Source organism: Rhinatrema bivittatum, chromosome 7, assembly GCF_901001135.1.
Source record: "Rhinatrema bivittatum chromosome 7, aRhiBiv1.1, whole genome shotgun sequence".
NCBI classification, from domain to species: domain Eukaryota; kingdom Metazoa; phylum Chordata; class Amphibia; order Gymnophiona; family Rhinatrematidae; genus Rhinatrema; species Rhinatrema bivittatum.
In genome coordinates this window covers 211,930,040-211,944,154 of record NC_042621.1, presented here as the reverse complement: position 1 = coordinate 211,944,154, position 14,115 = coordinate 211,930,040, and the positions used below count along the sequence as shown (strand labels likewise).

General features: G+C 43.8%; 1 protein-coding gene across 4 annotated transcripts in view; it reads left to right on the top strand.

Annotated features, from left to right (window-relative positions):
* PRKG1 (protein kinase cGMP-dependent 1) overlaps positions 1-14,115 on the top strand; it is a 2,212,673-nt gene that overhangs the window by 1,744,139 nt on the left and 454,419 nt on the right. For all 4 annotated transcript variants that reach the window (XM_029609782.1, XM_029609780.1, XM_029609783.1 and 1 more), the window contains exon 6: positions 10,361-10,438. In XM_029609782.1, coding sequence (XP_029465642.1) covers positions 10,361-10,438 — 78 coding nt within the window. The remainder of the gene's footprint in view (positions 1-10,360; positions 10,439-14,115) is intronic.

Below are 14,115 nucleotides of genomic sequence, written 5' to 3'. Positions count from 1 at the left end.
ACGGGCTCCTGCTCCTGAATCTTGTTGTCTTCAGCCGGCGCCATTTTCCAAAATGGCGCCGAAAAATGGCGGCGGCCATAGACGAACACGATTGGACGGCAGGAGGTCCTTCCGGACCCCCGCTGGACTTTTGGCAAGTCTCGTGGGGGTCAGGAGGCCCCCCACAAGCTGGCCAAAAGTTCCTGGAGGTCCAGCGGGGGTCAGGGAGCGATTTCCCGCCGCGAATCGTTTTCGTACGGAAAATGGCGCCGGCAGGAGATCGACTGCAGGAGGTTGTTCAGCAAGGGGCCGGAACCCTCGCTGAACGGCGCCATTTTCCGTACGAAAACGATTCGCGGCGGGAAATTGCTCCCTGACCCCCGCTGGACCTCCAGGAACTTTTGGCCAGCTTGTGGGGGGCCTCCTGACCCCCACGAGACTTGCCAAAAGTCCAGCGGGGGTCCGGAAGGACCTCCTGCCGTCCAATCGTGTTCGTCTATGGCCGCCGCCATTTTTCGGCGCCATTTTGGAAAATGGCGCCGGCTGAAGACAACAAGATTCAGGAGCAGGAGCCCGTTCCGGACCGCTGCCGTTCCGGACCGCCGCTGGACCCGCAGGTTATTTAACTCATTTGGGGGGGTTCGGGAGGGTGGGGGATTTAATTTAAAGGGTCGGGGGTGGGTTTTAGGGGGTTTTAATGTGCCGGTTTTGCGATTTTTAGATTTTTAGATTTTTCACGATTTTTCACGATTTTTCACGATATTTTACCCCCCCAAACGGCAACAATACGATTCCCTCCCCCTCCCAGCCGAAATCGATCGTTAAGACGATCGAGGACACGATTCACATCCCTACTAATAGTAGATAGCTGCGAACAGTAATAGCTGTAGTAAAGAATGTATAAAATAGTCTTAATTCCCCACCCCTGCCTCCCCCAGCTAACCTCCTGAAGCCTCTACCAAATCCCCCAGCCAATCCTACTCTCCCAAGCAATGTCATCATATCAATTTGAAATATTTCTCTTTAGCCCTAATATAAGTTACCTCATTACAATGTAAAATGTTATGTTATATAAGTGACCTCGTTACAATGTATATAAGTGTTATATGTTATTTCAGTGATCTCGTTACAATGTAAATTGTTATAAGATACAAATTACCTCATTACAAAGTAATATTAATGTTATTTTAAATGCTATCCCCTTAATATATCATATTTGTTACTATTTCCACCCATTTCTTTAGATCATAGATAAGTTACCTTGTTACAATGTAAAATAGGGCAGACCTTCCCCTATTCACTCAGTTTTATGTAAACCGATGTGATAACTCGATCGAATGTCGGTATATAAAAGTAAATAAATAAATAAATGTGCCATGAATTAGAAAATTGAGCAAAGTAATTTAAAATATACATGTGCAGATACTTGTAGCAATAGAAAGATAATGAGGAATTGGAAAGCAATTAAGTGAATCTGACTATATTAATTAAATATAAGAACTAGAAAGATTAGCACAGATGGAATCATCTGATGTCATAATAACTCTGTATTGTTCCATGGTGTGACCACAGCTAGAGTACAGTGTACAGTTCTGGTCATTACATCTCAAAAAAGATGAAAGAGGTACAGAGAACTGCAGCCAAAATGATAAAGGGGATGAAATGGCTCCCCTATGAGGAATAGCTAAAGAGGATAGGGCTCTATAGTTTGGAGAAGAGACAGCTGAGGGGGGGCATTTTATAAAATTGTGAATGGGGAAAAATGTTAAATGGAAATTGATTGTTTTCTCTTTCAAAAAATACAAAGACTAGGGACATTCCACGATGTTACTATGTAGCATATTTAAAACAAATTGGCAAAAATATTTTTTTATTCAATGCACAATTAAGCTCTGGAATTTGTTGTCAGAGGATGTGGTAAAGGCAGTTAATTTACCTGGGTTTAAAAAGGTTTAGACAAGTTACATAAGAACATGTGTAATGAGAAGAGCAACAGGATCCTATCCTGGAGGGACAGTAAGCGGTTCCAAACTAAAAAGTTGTCAAACTATCCCATGGTGAAACAGCAGGGGGTGTTTAGACAACCTGTAAGAACTACAATACCCAGAGTTCCAGAGCAGCAGTGGAAGGCTCGTGACCAGGATGAGGCTGAAGTGGCTGCTGAAGGTGATCTGGGGGAATTAGATTCAGCTGAGTCCATGCTGTGGGAAGGAGAGGGTGTGTCCCTGAGTGAAGAGGAAAAGGAAGAGAGCAGTTGCTCGGAGGGAGAGGAGGAGATGTACTGGAATAAACCCACAGAAGAGTCGTCTTTATCCAGCATGGAGTTAGAGTAAGTGGGGAAGTATGGTAAAACTGAACTGAGAAAAGAAACAAAAACCTGCAGGGAAGCAGTGTTTGTCTCACCTGTTTTCCCAAAAGGCACTAACTAAGGACAGTGCTGATTGTCTTGGGTGGTAGAGGTGAAGCATGGCTTATAGCACAACTATAAGGGAGAAGGGGCGAGTTGTGCTGGATCCCCAAACAGGGCTGTCATGGCTAGGATGGAAGCCTGACAGCAGACATTTGGCTACGGAAGTTGGGGAATGTAGTTTTCAGTGATGAGATATTAAAAGAAAGACTACTGCACAACCCTAAGAACGGGGGAACAGACTGGAACTAATAATAAACTTTTCTTTGTTTTGTTTTTTTGTTTGTAAATCCTTGCTTGGAGAGGGAGGGGAAAAACTGCTGTTTTCCCTACCTGTTGGAGCTTTGGAAAAAGGGCCTTGCTAGGGGGACTAGCCCGGGCCAAGATTTGAACCTGGCTTAAAAGGCTTGCCAATAACTGTTTTGGAGAGACGCCAGAGTTACTGGGACTGCGTCAGATACCAACGATTTCAGCAGTGCTATTGTGCCTGGATGGTTTGCAAAGAGCTGGGAGAAGAAATTACGCTCAGCCGGGGAGATAGCTGAAGGAGCCCACGACTCATGCCATACTGAGTCAGACCAAGGGTTCATCAAGCCCAGCATCCTGTTTCCTGGAGAAAAAGTCCATAATCCATTATTAATCAGGTAGATATGGGGAAAACCCCTACTTATCATTAGGTTTTAGCAGCATGGGATCTATCTACTATTTGGTATCCTGCTAGGTTCTATTGACCCTGTTGGAAACAGGATACTGAGTTTGATGGATCCTTGGTCTGAACCTTTATGGCAATTCTTATGTTCTTATGTACATTGAAATGGACCTGCTGAATGACTTGTTTCATTTAGACCTAGGGAGCCCAACTTTCAAAACTATCCATGGTATAGCATTTGTGCATGTAGGTGGATATATGAAGATTTATGCTAGTATTTTATGAACTCTGTGGTGGGAGCAGCACAGTTTATAAAATACCACATATTTCTGCTCCAAAAGTACACATGTTCAGCATCAGCACACACACACTTTTCAATGGAATAAAACACATGCTTACTTTACCCATTGCACAAATAAACACTCGAAATGTGAAGAAAGTATTTTAGAAGTTTACATGTATATCATTTTGAAAATATTTACACGGGTACCAGTTCACTGATACCTCCATCACTTCACCTAATTCTTCTTCAGTTCACGTTGACCTTGTAGCATTTCACCCTGGGCCCCTCCAGTTCACCCAGACCTCCAACTCAAAAACTGCAGACAACAGAGAAATCCAATTTCTCCTGCATGAGCCAATTGTCAAGTGTAAAAGTATAGGAGCAAAACTGATAATATATAGACATATATCATTTACAAAATAGGCACCTACGGCATGTGTTTATGAGCCCTGCCCTGAAATGCTCCAGACCACTCTTATTTTCCATGATAACATGTATTCATGAAACCTAAAATATGACCACATTCTTGATGGTTATAAAATAGAATATACATATGTACATGCTACTTACATAGGGCTGGATTTTAAAAGGGTTACGCGCGTAACCCTTCTAAAACAGCCCAGCGCGTGCCGAGCCTATATTGCATAGGCTTCTCAAAACCCCGGGACGCGTGTAAGTCCCAGGGCTTTCTTGGGGTGGGCATGTCGGGGGTGTGACATGATCGGCACATCATCCGGGGGCGTGTCATCTGGGGCAGTGCCACGGGCGTGGTTTCGGCCCAGGTGCGTTCCGGGGGCGTGGCCTTGGCCTCCGGACCAGTCCCCGGACCGGAACATGGCGTGTGGCAGCCGGCCCTGCGCACAAAGTTACACCTGCTTCGAGCAGGCATAACTTGTGAAACAGAGGTAGGTGGGGTTTAGATAGGGCCGGGGGCCGGGGGGGGTTAGGTAGGGGAAGGGAAGGGAAGGTGGGGGGAGGTGGAGGGAACGGGCAGCGCGTGCAAGGCTCGGCATGCGCAAGTTGCACAAATGTGCACCCCCATGCGCACACCGACCCCGGATTTTATAAGATATGCGCGTATCTTATAAAATCCAGCGTACTTTTGTTCGCGCCTGATGCACTATTTTTATGCACAAAACCCCTTCAAAAATAATTCTTAAAGAATAGGGGTTCACTAAAGGAACAATGGGTCAACAGCTGTCAGAATCAAATTTCATCAAAATCAGAATATTTGTTCAAAATCCTATAAAAAGAATCTCTATTCTTAAGGTGAATTTTCAAAAATTGTGTGCATAAAGGGGTACATTTTATAAAAAAGTGCGAGCGCGTACTTTTGTTCGCACACCAGGCCCAAACAAAAGTACGCCGGATTTTATAAGATATGCGCGGCTACGTGCTCGTGCAAACGGGTACACATTTGTGCACCTTGCGTGCGCCGAGCACTGCGCGTGCTGCCCATTCCGAAATCGGAGCGGCCTCAGAGGGAACTTTCCTTCTGCCTCCCCCATTCCCCCAGCCCTATCTACACCCCCCCCCCCCACACCTTTATTCCCAAAGTTATGCCTACTCGAGGCATAACTTTGGTATGAGGTACGAGGTAAAATGGGTCTGTGAGTACATTTGCATATGTAAAAAAGGGTCAGGCCAAGGGTATTCTGGAGCGGGGCCAACATTTACTTGAATAAGTAGGTATATTTCAGCAATTTATGAATACATTTAGGAGGTAGGGTCAAGACTGGGAGGACAATACCTCACTAGGAGAAAACTCCTTCAACCTTATGTACCTCTAGAGATGGAAATGAGCAAAACATTAAGATGTATATCCTGGAATGTTGATGGGTTAGGTTCACCCATCAAAAAGAAAAAAAATCCTCCATATGCTGAAAAGACATAAAGGTTTCATAGCCTGCATTCAAGAAAGAAACTCATCTAATAAATACAGAAAGTACGAAATTGAAGAGAGAGTGGGTGAGCTCCTGCCTTTACTCAAAAGCTAAGGGAAAGAAAGCAGGAGTGGCCTACTAATAAATAAATGTGTCAGTTTTCAAGAAAAGCAAGAATTAGTAGATCCAGAAAGAAGATTCCTAATATTGGTGGGAAAAATCAGTGGGAAAGAAATAACAATTTGTAACCTAAATGCCCCTAATAAATATAGTCATGGCTTTTTCACACACATAGTAGCTATCCTGCTGGTAAACATGAAAAGGGCTTTAATAGTGGTCACTGACTACAACTGCTTGCATGACCCCATAATGGACAGGACATCTAAGACAACAGGATCACAGATGGGGAAAGATAAGGATGCTGCTTATCTTTGTAAAATATTACAGGTAATGGATGTATGGCGAGTGTTGATTCCTCTAGCCCGGCGTTTAAGTGAAAGTGTTTTGACGGAGACATCGCGTCCTGGTTGAAACAGACTCTTTCTCGTGACATTCTTGACTCCTGATGAAGAGCCGATTGGCTCAAAACACGGCCGCTGTCAAGTCAACTGTATTGAATTCATGAGTCAACTGTCTTGAAATCTTAAGAGTCACCAACATAAGATTTAAAGGGCAGACATACATATAAAGAACACCGCATGGTGTATCATTGAGTCTTCTGTATTATAATTCTAAGAGTCATCATTAATACCACGAGATCTACAGAAAGTACAGATTTACATATTGATAGAAATATCCATATCATTATTTTGTTAAAAAGCACCGGATGGTGTATCATTTATGGTAAAACTTTCTTTGACGGCTGCAAATGATTGAAAAGACTGGACGGCTCGGTAAGGTACTGAGCACGTCATCACAGGCTTGCTGATGCAGTCCTGTTTTCTACTAAAAAAATTTTTATTTCACAATATTAATTCAGCTAAAGGTGAAGACATTTTTGGAAATACCTTTTGTGATTTTTGGTTGAGTGTTGATTCCAGACATGAAAGATTTCATGTGTTTGTCTAGAGCACATATGTCACTCTCCAGAGTAGATTATATTCTGACTTCTCACACATTATTTCTTAAAATCTCTAAAGCTGAGATGGGGCCGGCTGAAATATCAGATCACTCTATGATATGGATAGATCTAAGAGTGTCAGAAGAAGGGAAGGTTGATATGACACGGAGGTTCCCAAGTCATTTAGCAGGAGACAAGGGCTTCCAATATAATCTACAAATGAAATGGAAAGATTTTGAGACTAACAATGCCTAGCTTAAAACCTTGCCAAATTTGGGGCAGATTTTTAATCTTATGTGCGCGGGGTACATTTGTGCGCGCTACTCGGCGTGCACAAATTTACACCCAATTTTATAACATGCGTGTGCTGCTGCGCGCATGTTATAAAATCCGGGGTCGGCGTCGCCTCAGAGATAACTTTCCTTTCACTCCCCCCCACCTTCCCCTGTCTAACCCACCCCCCTGCCCTATCTAAATCTCCTCCCACCCCCGCTACCTTTATTGCAGGAGTTACGCCTGCCTCTGGCTGTGCCGAAGGATTCAGGACAGCCCCCGGCCCTGCCCCCAGACCGCCCCTTTTCAAAGCCCTGGGACATACGTGCATCCCGGGGCTTGTGCGCGCCGCTTAGCCTATGCAAAATAGGCTCAGCGCATGCAGGGGTAGGTTTTAAAGGGTTACGCACGTATATTACGCGCGTAACCCTTTGAAAATATACCCCTTTATTTTTGGAAAGAAGTAAAGTTGGAATGCGTGAGATAATATCTTACATAATAGGGAAAAACAAAAGGTTGCACAAAACCATGCTACAATTGGAGGACAAATTGCAATGGGCTAAACAAAGCTGGCGTTGCATATGACCATGGCCAATTAGGTTGAAAATAGGGTGAGTTTATGAGATGAGCAAATCAATACTAGAAATTCTGAGATGGTACTAACAATTGAATAAGGTCAATAACAACAAGAGCACAAAAGAAGAAAGAGAGCAATTTCTAAAGAGATTTAGCGGATAACTCAGAAGTTAAACATTTAGGTTGCCCTGATTGAAAATGTTCTACTTTACAATAGCTAAAGATTCACATGGCTTTCACAGCATGTGTTTTATGAGCTAGATTAAAAAGAAGTGTTCATGGTGGGGGAATGGGGATGGGATGGGGAAATTGAGGGAACAAACAGCTAGGGATGTGAATCATTTTTTAACGATTAAAATTATCGTCCGATAATTTTAATATCGTCTTAAATCATTATAGAACACGATACAATAGAAATTCTAACAATTTATCGTTAAAAATCGTTAAATCGTGTTAGTGCGCACTAACGGGAGTTAGTGCGCACTAACTCCGAGTTAGTGCGCACTAACTGAAAATGATACAAATTGACACTTTCCAGGTCAGTAAAGGTCAGTTAGGAATGAATATGTGTTCCTATTGGCTGGCTGCCCTCTTATCTATTGATGTTAACCAGGTTCCCACTGAGGTGATGGTTGGGGGGATGGGAAATGGAAATGGAAACTCAGGAACACTAACAGAAAATGATACAAATTATTGACACTATCCAGGTCAGTAAAGGTCAGTTAGGAATGAATATGTATTCCTATTGGCTGGCTGCCCTCTTATCTATTGATGTTACCAAGGTTCCAACTGAGGTGATGGTTGGGGGGATGGGAAATGAAAACTGTTGGTAGTTGACAAAAAAAGTAATGTGATCAGTCAATATGACTAGAACCTGTGCCCTATTCCTGATACCAGGGGTGTGATCTTCCTGCACTCAGTGCCCTATCCCTGATACCAGTCTGAGACAGCTCCCTCCCTGCATTACTAGTGAGAGGCTGGCTTCACAGACAGGGGGGAGCTGCCTGACCCTCACTCCTGACTTCCCCCATGTCCCAGCTAGTGAATGGTGTGTGGGTGAGGGGGGGGAGGATGGTGAAGTCTGAGACAGCTCCCTCCCTGCATTACTAGTGAGAGGCTGGCTTCACAGACAGGGGGGAGCTGCCTGACCCTCACTCCTGACTTCCCCCATGTCCCAGCTAGTGAAGGGTGTGTGGGTGAGGGGGGGGGGGAGAATGGTGAAGTCTGAGACAGCTCCCTCCCTGCATTACTAGTGAGAGGCTGGCTTCACAGACAGGGGGGAGCTGCCTGAACCTCACTCCTGACTTCCCCCATGTCCCAGCTAGTGAATGGTGTGAGGGGGGGGGGGGAGGATGGTGAAGGCTGAGACAGCTCCCTCCCTGCATTACTAGTGAGAGGCTGGCTTCACAGACAGGGGGGAGCTGCCTGACCCTCACTCCTGACTTCCCCCATGTCCCAGCTAGTGAATGGTGTGTGGGTGAGGGGGGGGGGGGGAAATGGTGAAGTCTGAGACAGCTCCCTCCCTGCATTACTAGTGAGAGGCTGGCTTCACAGACAGGGGGGAGCTGCCTGACCCTCACTCCTCCGGGGTATTGTGATCTTCCTGCACACAGTGCCCTATCCCAAATACCAGGGGTGTTGTGATCTTCCTGCATGCAGTGCCCTATCCCTATTAATACCAGGAGTGTTGTGATCTTCCTGCACGCAGTGCCCTATCCCTAATACCAGGGGTGTTGTGATCTTCCTGCACACAGTGCCCTATTCCTGATACCAGGAGTGTTGTGATCTTCCTGCATGCAGTGCCCTATCCCTGATACCGGGATGTGTGCAAGAAGATCCCAACACCCCTGGTATTAGGGATAGGGCACTGTGTGCAGGAAGATCACAACACTCCTGGTATTAATAGGGATAGGGCACTGTGTACATGAAGATCACAACAACCCTGGTGCCAGGGATAGGGCACTGTGTGCAGGAAGATCACAACACTCCTGGTATTAATAGGGATAGGGCACTGTGTGCAGGAAGATCACAACACCCCTGGTGCCAGGGTTAGGGCACTGTGTGCAGGAAGATCACAACACTCCTGGTATTAATAGGGATAGGGCACTGTGTGCAGGAAGATCACAACACCCCTGGTGCCAGGGTTAGGGCACTGTGTGCAGGAAGATCACAACACTCCTGGTATTAATAGGGATAGGGCAATGTGTGCAGGAAGATCACAGTACCCCTGGTATCAGGGTTAGGGCACAAGTTCTAGTCACATTGACTGATCACATTACTTGTTTTGTCAAGCTACCAACTGTTTCCATTTCCCATCCCCCATATACTGTCAGTGGGAAGCTTGGTAACATGAATAAATAAGAGGGCAGCCAATAGGAATACATATTCATTCCTAAACTGACCTTAACTGACCTGAAAAGTGTCAAATTGTATCATTTTCAGTTAGTGCGCACTAACTCCCGTTAGTGCGCACTAACTCGAGTTAGTGCGCACTAATCGGAAAAAACGATTTTTAACAATTTTTTAACTAAAAAATCGTGCCTAACACGATTTTCTTGCCCTGCCACACGATTTCTATCGTTAAGACGATATGGAAAACGATTCACATCTCTACAAACAGCATACATATATCTGAATGTGTAAATATCCATGCACTGTTTTGCCCCCCATTCTGCTGTTTTATCCTTATTAAAATTTGTTAATTGCCTAAATACTAGGTAATGTACAAAGGATACTTGCAGATGCTTGCAGATGAAGTAAGTGCAAAATATGTAGATACCTTCTGCCCACTTAACTTGTAGGCAATTTTTAAAAGGAAACTACCCACATTGTTCCCCTTTGAAAATTAGCCACAAGGTCCATTTCTGCAAAAGTTGGCACATATTTTGAGTCAATGTGAGCGCTGAAAGTTTTTTCATAAAATGTGGCAACAAAATTTCACACCTGTGACTTCTAGTGCATTCTTCTGAAAATTAAAAAAAGATCTTATATATTAAATAATTAAGATAAATGAATTTAGGAACATGAGGATATTTTAAACAATGCAATAACTTTCTAAACAGTCTATATAAACTTGTGTCATGCAGAAATTATTTCTATTTAATTATTGTGGATTTTTTTTTTATAAATAGGATTTGGAAAAATCTCACTGAGGCTTACTGAATCCTGAAGGATTATCATTTGAAACTGGAACACTGCAAACTGAATGATAGTTTCTGATTATTTTATATATATATATATTTCTTTCCAGACACACTATGAAGATGGGGAGTACATTATCAGACAAGGTGCTCGAGGGGACACTTTCTTCATCATCAGTAAAGGAAAGGTAAGCTTGTGTTGCACCTTCAAGTAAAAATACCACTTATGATGCATTACAGTTCTCGGATGGCAGAGCCAATAAATTTTCTTATAGAGGCATACAAGTTACAAGCTTTCATATTTATTAAAACTTAATGCCTCATTATCAGTAATGAAAATACTTAAGGAAAATAATGAGACCTGCAACTAATGTGAAACACTGTTCTACACATGAATTCATGATACCTTCTTTTCTCAGAACCACTTAAAAGGCTGCCAAACTATTTTTTATTTCAAGTAATTAACTACTAAGATAATGGAACAGTAGAAAATGTTACTATATGCATAAAAATTAGGGAGGGGAATTTTATAACAGCCCATGAAGGCTGAACTCCCTGTGTAGAAAGTACACACAGATTTGGGCCCTAATTTTCAAAGTGAGCTTATACATATAAGGGCAGATTTTAAAACTTATGCGTGGGCGTAGATTTGTTCATGCAACCCAGTGCAAACAGATCTATGCCCGATTTTATAACGTAGCCGTGCGCCGCATGTTATAGATTTTATAACGTAGCCACGCGTATCTTATAAAATCCGAGGTTGGCGCGCGCAAGGGGGTGCACATTTGTGCAACCTGCGCGTGCCGAGCCCAGCGCGCACTGCCTGTTCCCTCCGAGGCCGCTCCGATTTCGGAGCGGCCTCGGAGGGAACTTTCCTTCACCCTCCCCCCACCTTCCCCGGCCCTATCTAACCCCCCCTTACCTTTGTTGCACGATTTACGCCTGCTAAAAGCAGATGTAAATCTGCGCGTGCCAGCGGACTGCTGGCGTGCGATCACCCGACCCAAGGGCTGGTCTGGAGGCCTCGACCACGCCCCCGGGCCAGCGCCACGCCCCTGGTCCCGCCCCTGAAATGCTGCGTCATTCGGCCCCGCCCCCAACACGCCCCCTTAAAAAACCTCGGGACTTACGCGTGCCGGCGGCCTATGCAAAATAGGCGCTCTGGCCCTGCTCACGTAAATCCGGGCGGATTTACGCGAGCAGGGCATTTCAAATCCGCCCGACTTTGTTTTGTTTTTTAGCACATGAATCATTGCAAAACAATGTTGGTTTGCGAGTAACAAAATTTCATGTGTAGTTATCTATACGTAAAATGTTATTGAATTTCAAAATTAATGAGCTACTGCATTGTAATATCATATAAAACAGCTCATTAATCATGAATTTTGAGAAAACTGGTGTGCAAAAATGTCTTTGCAGGCTGGTGTTTGAAAAAAAACAAACTCTACACTTCAAAGAGATGTAGTTATCTTTTTTATGACATTTTTAAAGTACATTTTATACAAACGTTTGCTACAGGATTCGTTTCCATGTGTAGCAAAACTGTGTGCAATTTGCCCAATCCTCTATAAGAAATCCTGCTTCTTAGTACATTGGGTTGAGGAACAGAGAAACTTGTGTATTCAAGAATTTAAGAAAATTTAACCCATGCAAGAATTTGGCTCAGCCAAAATGGATGACGTAAAAAAAGGAGAGAAACATTTCATTCTAAAACAGGAAATATTGCACATTATTTTCATTTGCAGAATTCCGTAATCTAATTCACAAAGTGGATTTTGCAAAGTTTTGTTCCTTTGCAAATAATATCATTTTAAGGTAAATTTTGAAACCCATGCATGGGAGTCCATTTATTCTAAGTAGAGGTTCTTTGAAAGTGTGAACAGATTAGGAAGTCTACGAGCAATGTAATTATAAAAAAAGGGAGAGGGAACTGGGCTGCAGTTAAAAACATGTCTAGTAACAAGGCCATTTTATCTGTAGGGCAAATGGGGCACTTGCCCAGGTCCCAAAGCCTTAGAGGAGCCCAACTTGATAGCTTATAAAAATTACAGAAATGGTAAAATGGTAAAAAAAAATTAAAAAGAGAAGGTTAAATAAGATAGCTAACTAACATGCCATATTATCTTCTTTAGTTCCTAACAGGGACTGGCTGAGTCCATAGATCATAAATTGTGCAACAAAATTTATATGGTGAGGAGTGGGGAGGGGCCTATCCTAGTGAAGTTTGCCCAAGGTCTCATAGATGCTTAAAACAGCCCTGTCTAGGAAGAAAGCTCAGGTTACCACTACTGTGCCAAAACAAAACTGCACAATGAACAACAATAAAAAGAGGTGAGGGAAAGGAAGGTGGAAGAAAAGCTAAATGCCATGTGAAGAAAGGAAGAAAACATGGAGGGGGGAAACACTCCATAAATATCATGAGCAGGGCTCCTCCCGATTAAGGATCCTCATGGGCAAGAACCAACCCAGGAGTGTTCCTGCTTCTGGTATGGTTCAAATTCCCATGAGGGCAGGGGAGGGGGATGGGGTTCTCTCACCAACTAATTCCTCTGCAAGACAAAGCTCACACATACAGTCAAAGGGAGGGGCGAGGGGTCACATAGAAGGACACCAGATCAAGGTCATTTTAACAGTAGTAGGCTGGGACACCACTGGGGCAGCTTTAAAGTAATGTGGGCAGTTTGGGACATCCCAGCTCCCTCCCATGATCCTATCACCTCATAAGAAAGCACACAAAGCATATCAGTATAAGTTTTAAACATGGTCAGTTTACTTGACAACAGCTGAGCCCCATACACTCTTAACCACAACCAACCAACATCATTAATCATATAACACTTCACACTTTCTGCGCACCCCTGCCCCCCCCCCCCCCCAGCCTAGGGGTGGATATATGCCACAGCCCCAACCATAACCACCAACAGCCAATCCCAGCTTTCTAGGCTTTACCCACACACCCAGGAGATCACTGCCATCACCCAACAGGAAGTCCACAGCATGACCCATGCACATGGTTCCTCACTGCCCATGGAAACAGCCCAACAAACAGACTCTACAGAAAATCCAACAAAGAAACCCACTAACAATACATAATGAATAAATAGGGTTAGGGTTATCACCACCACTAAACAAGGGATGATTAACAAATCAAACCTTGCCCTTCAAGAAATTGTGGCACTAGAATCACAAGATAAAACACTTTCCAAAGCCTTGTGGAGATCATTGTTTAGAATATTGTTACCAGTGTTGGAAAGGTGAACTCTGTCTGACCCATAAAACCCCAGGCATCCTTCCCTGATGCATTCATGTCTTATCCTAAACCCACCTTGAGCCTCCAACCAAGATTCCATTTGATTCTTGACCTTCCTCAACCCACATTTCCAGAGAGCCTGATCACCCTATTTGTTTCTCCTGATTATATTCAACTAACCAAAGCACCTGACAGACAGTATATTCATCAAAAACCCTAAGTCCTTCTTGGCAGCCATGATGAACTCATAGGAAGTCCAAGCACCCAAATAGTCTCTGCAGCGATGAATCATCAAAGCTTCTGGGGCAATTGCTTGGAACAACAGCCCTAAGATAACTGGAAACTGCTGGTCCCAATGAATTCCCCAAATGCCAATCCATTGAACTCTCCTGGCAGCTTCTATACCTAAATGTTCTCCATAAGGAGGAATTAAAGTCAAGTGCACCCTTTCATAATCTGCTTCTTCCGGCACCCTAAACAAGACCAAAAAGCAGTTAGAGGAATGGTCACACAGAACTGGGTTCTGTGTGACCAGGGATCCCGCAGAACTGTGTGACAGGGATCCCGCAGAACTGGGTGAACATATGCAGTGAATATCATCCAATGCCACCTACT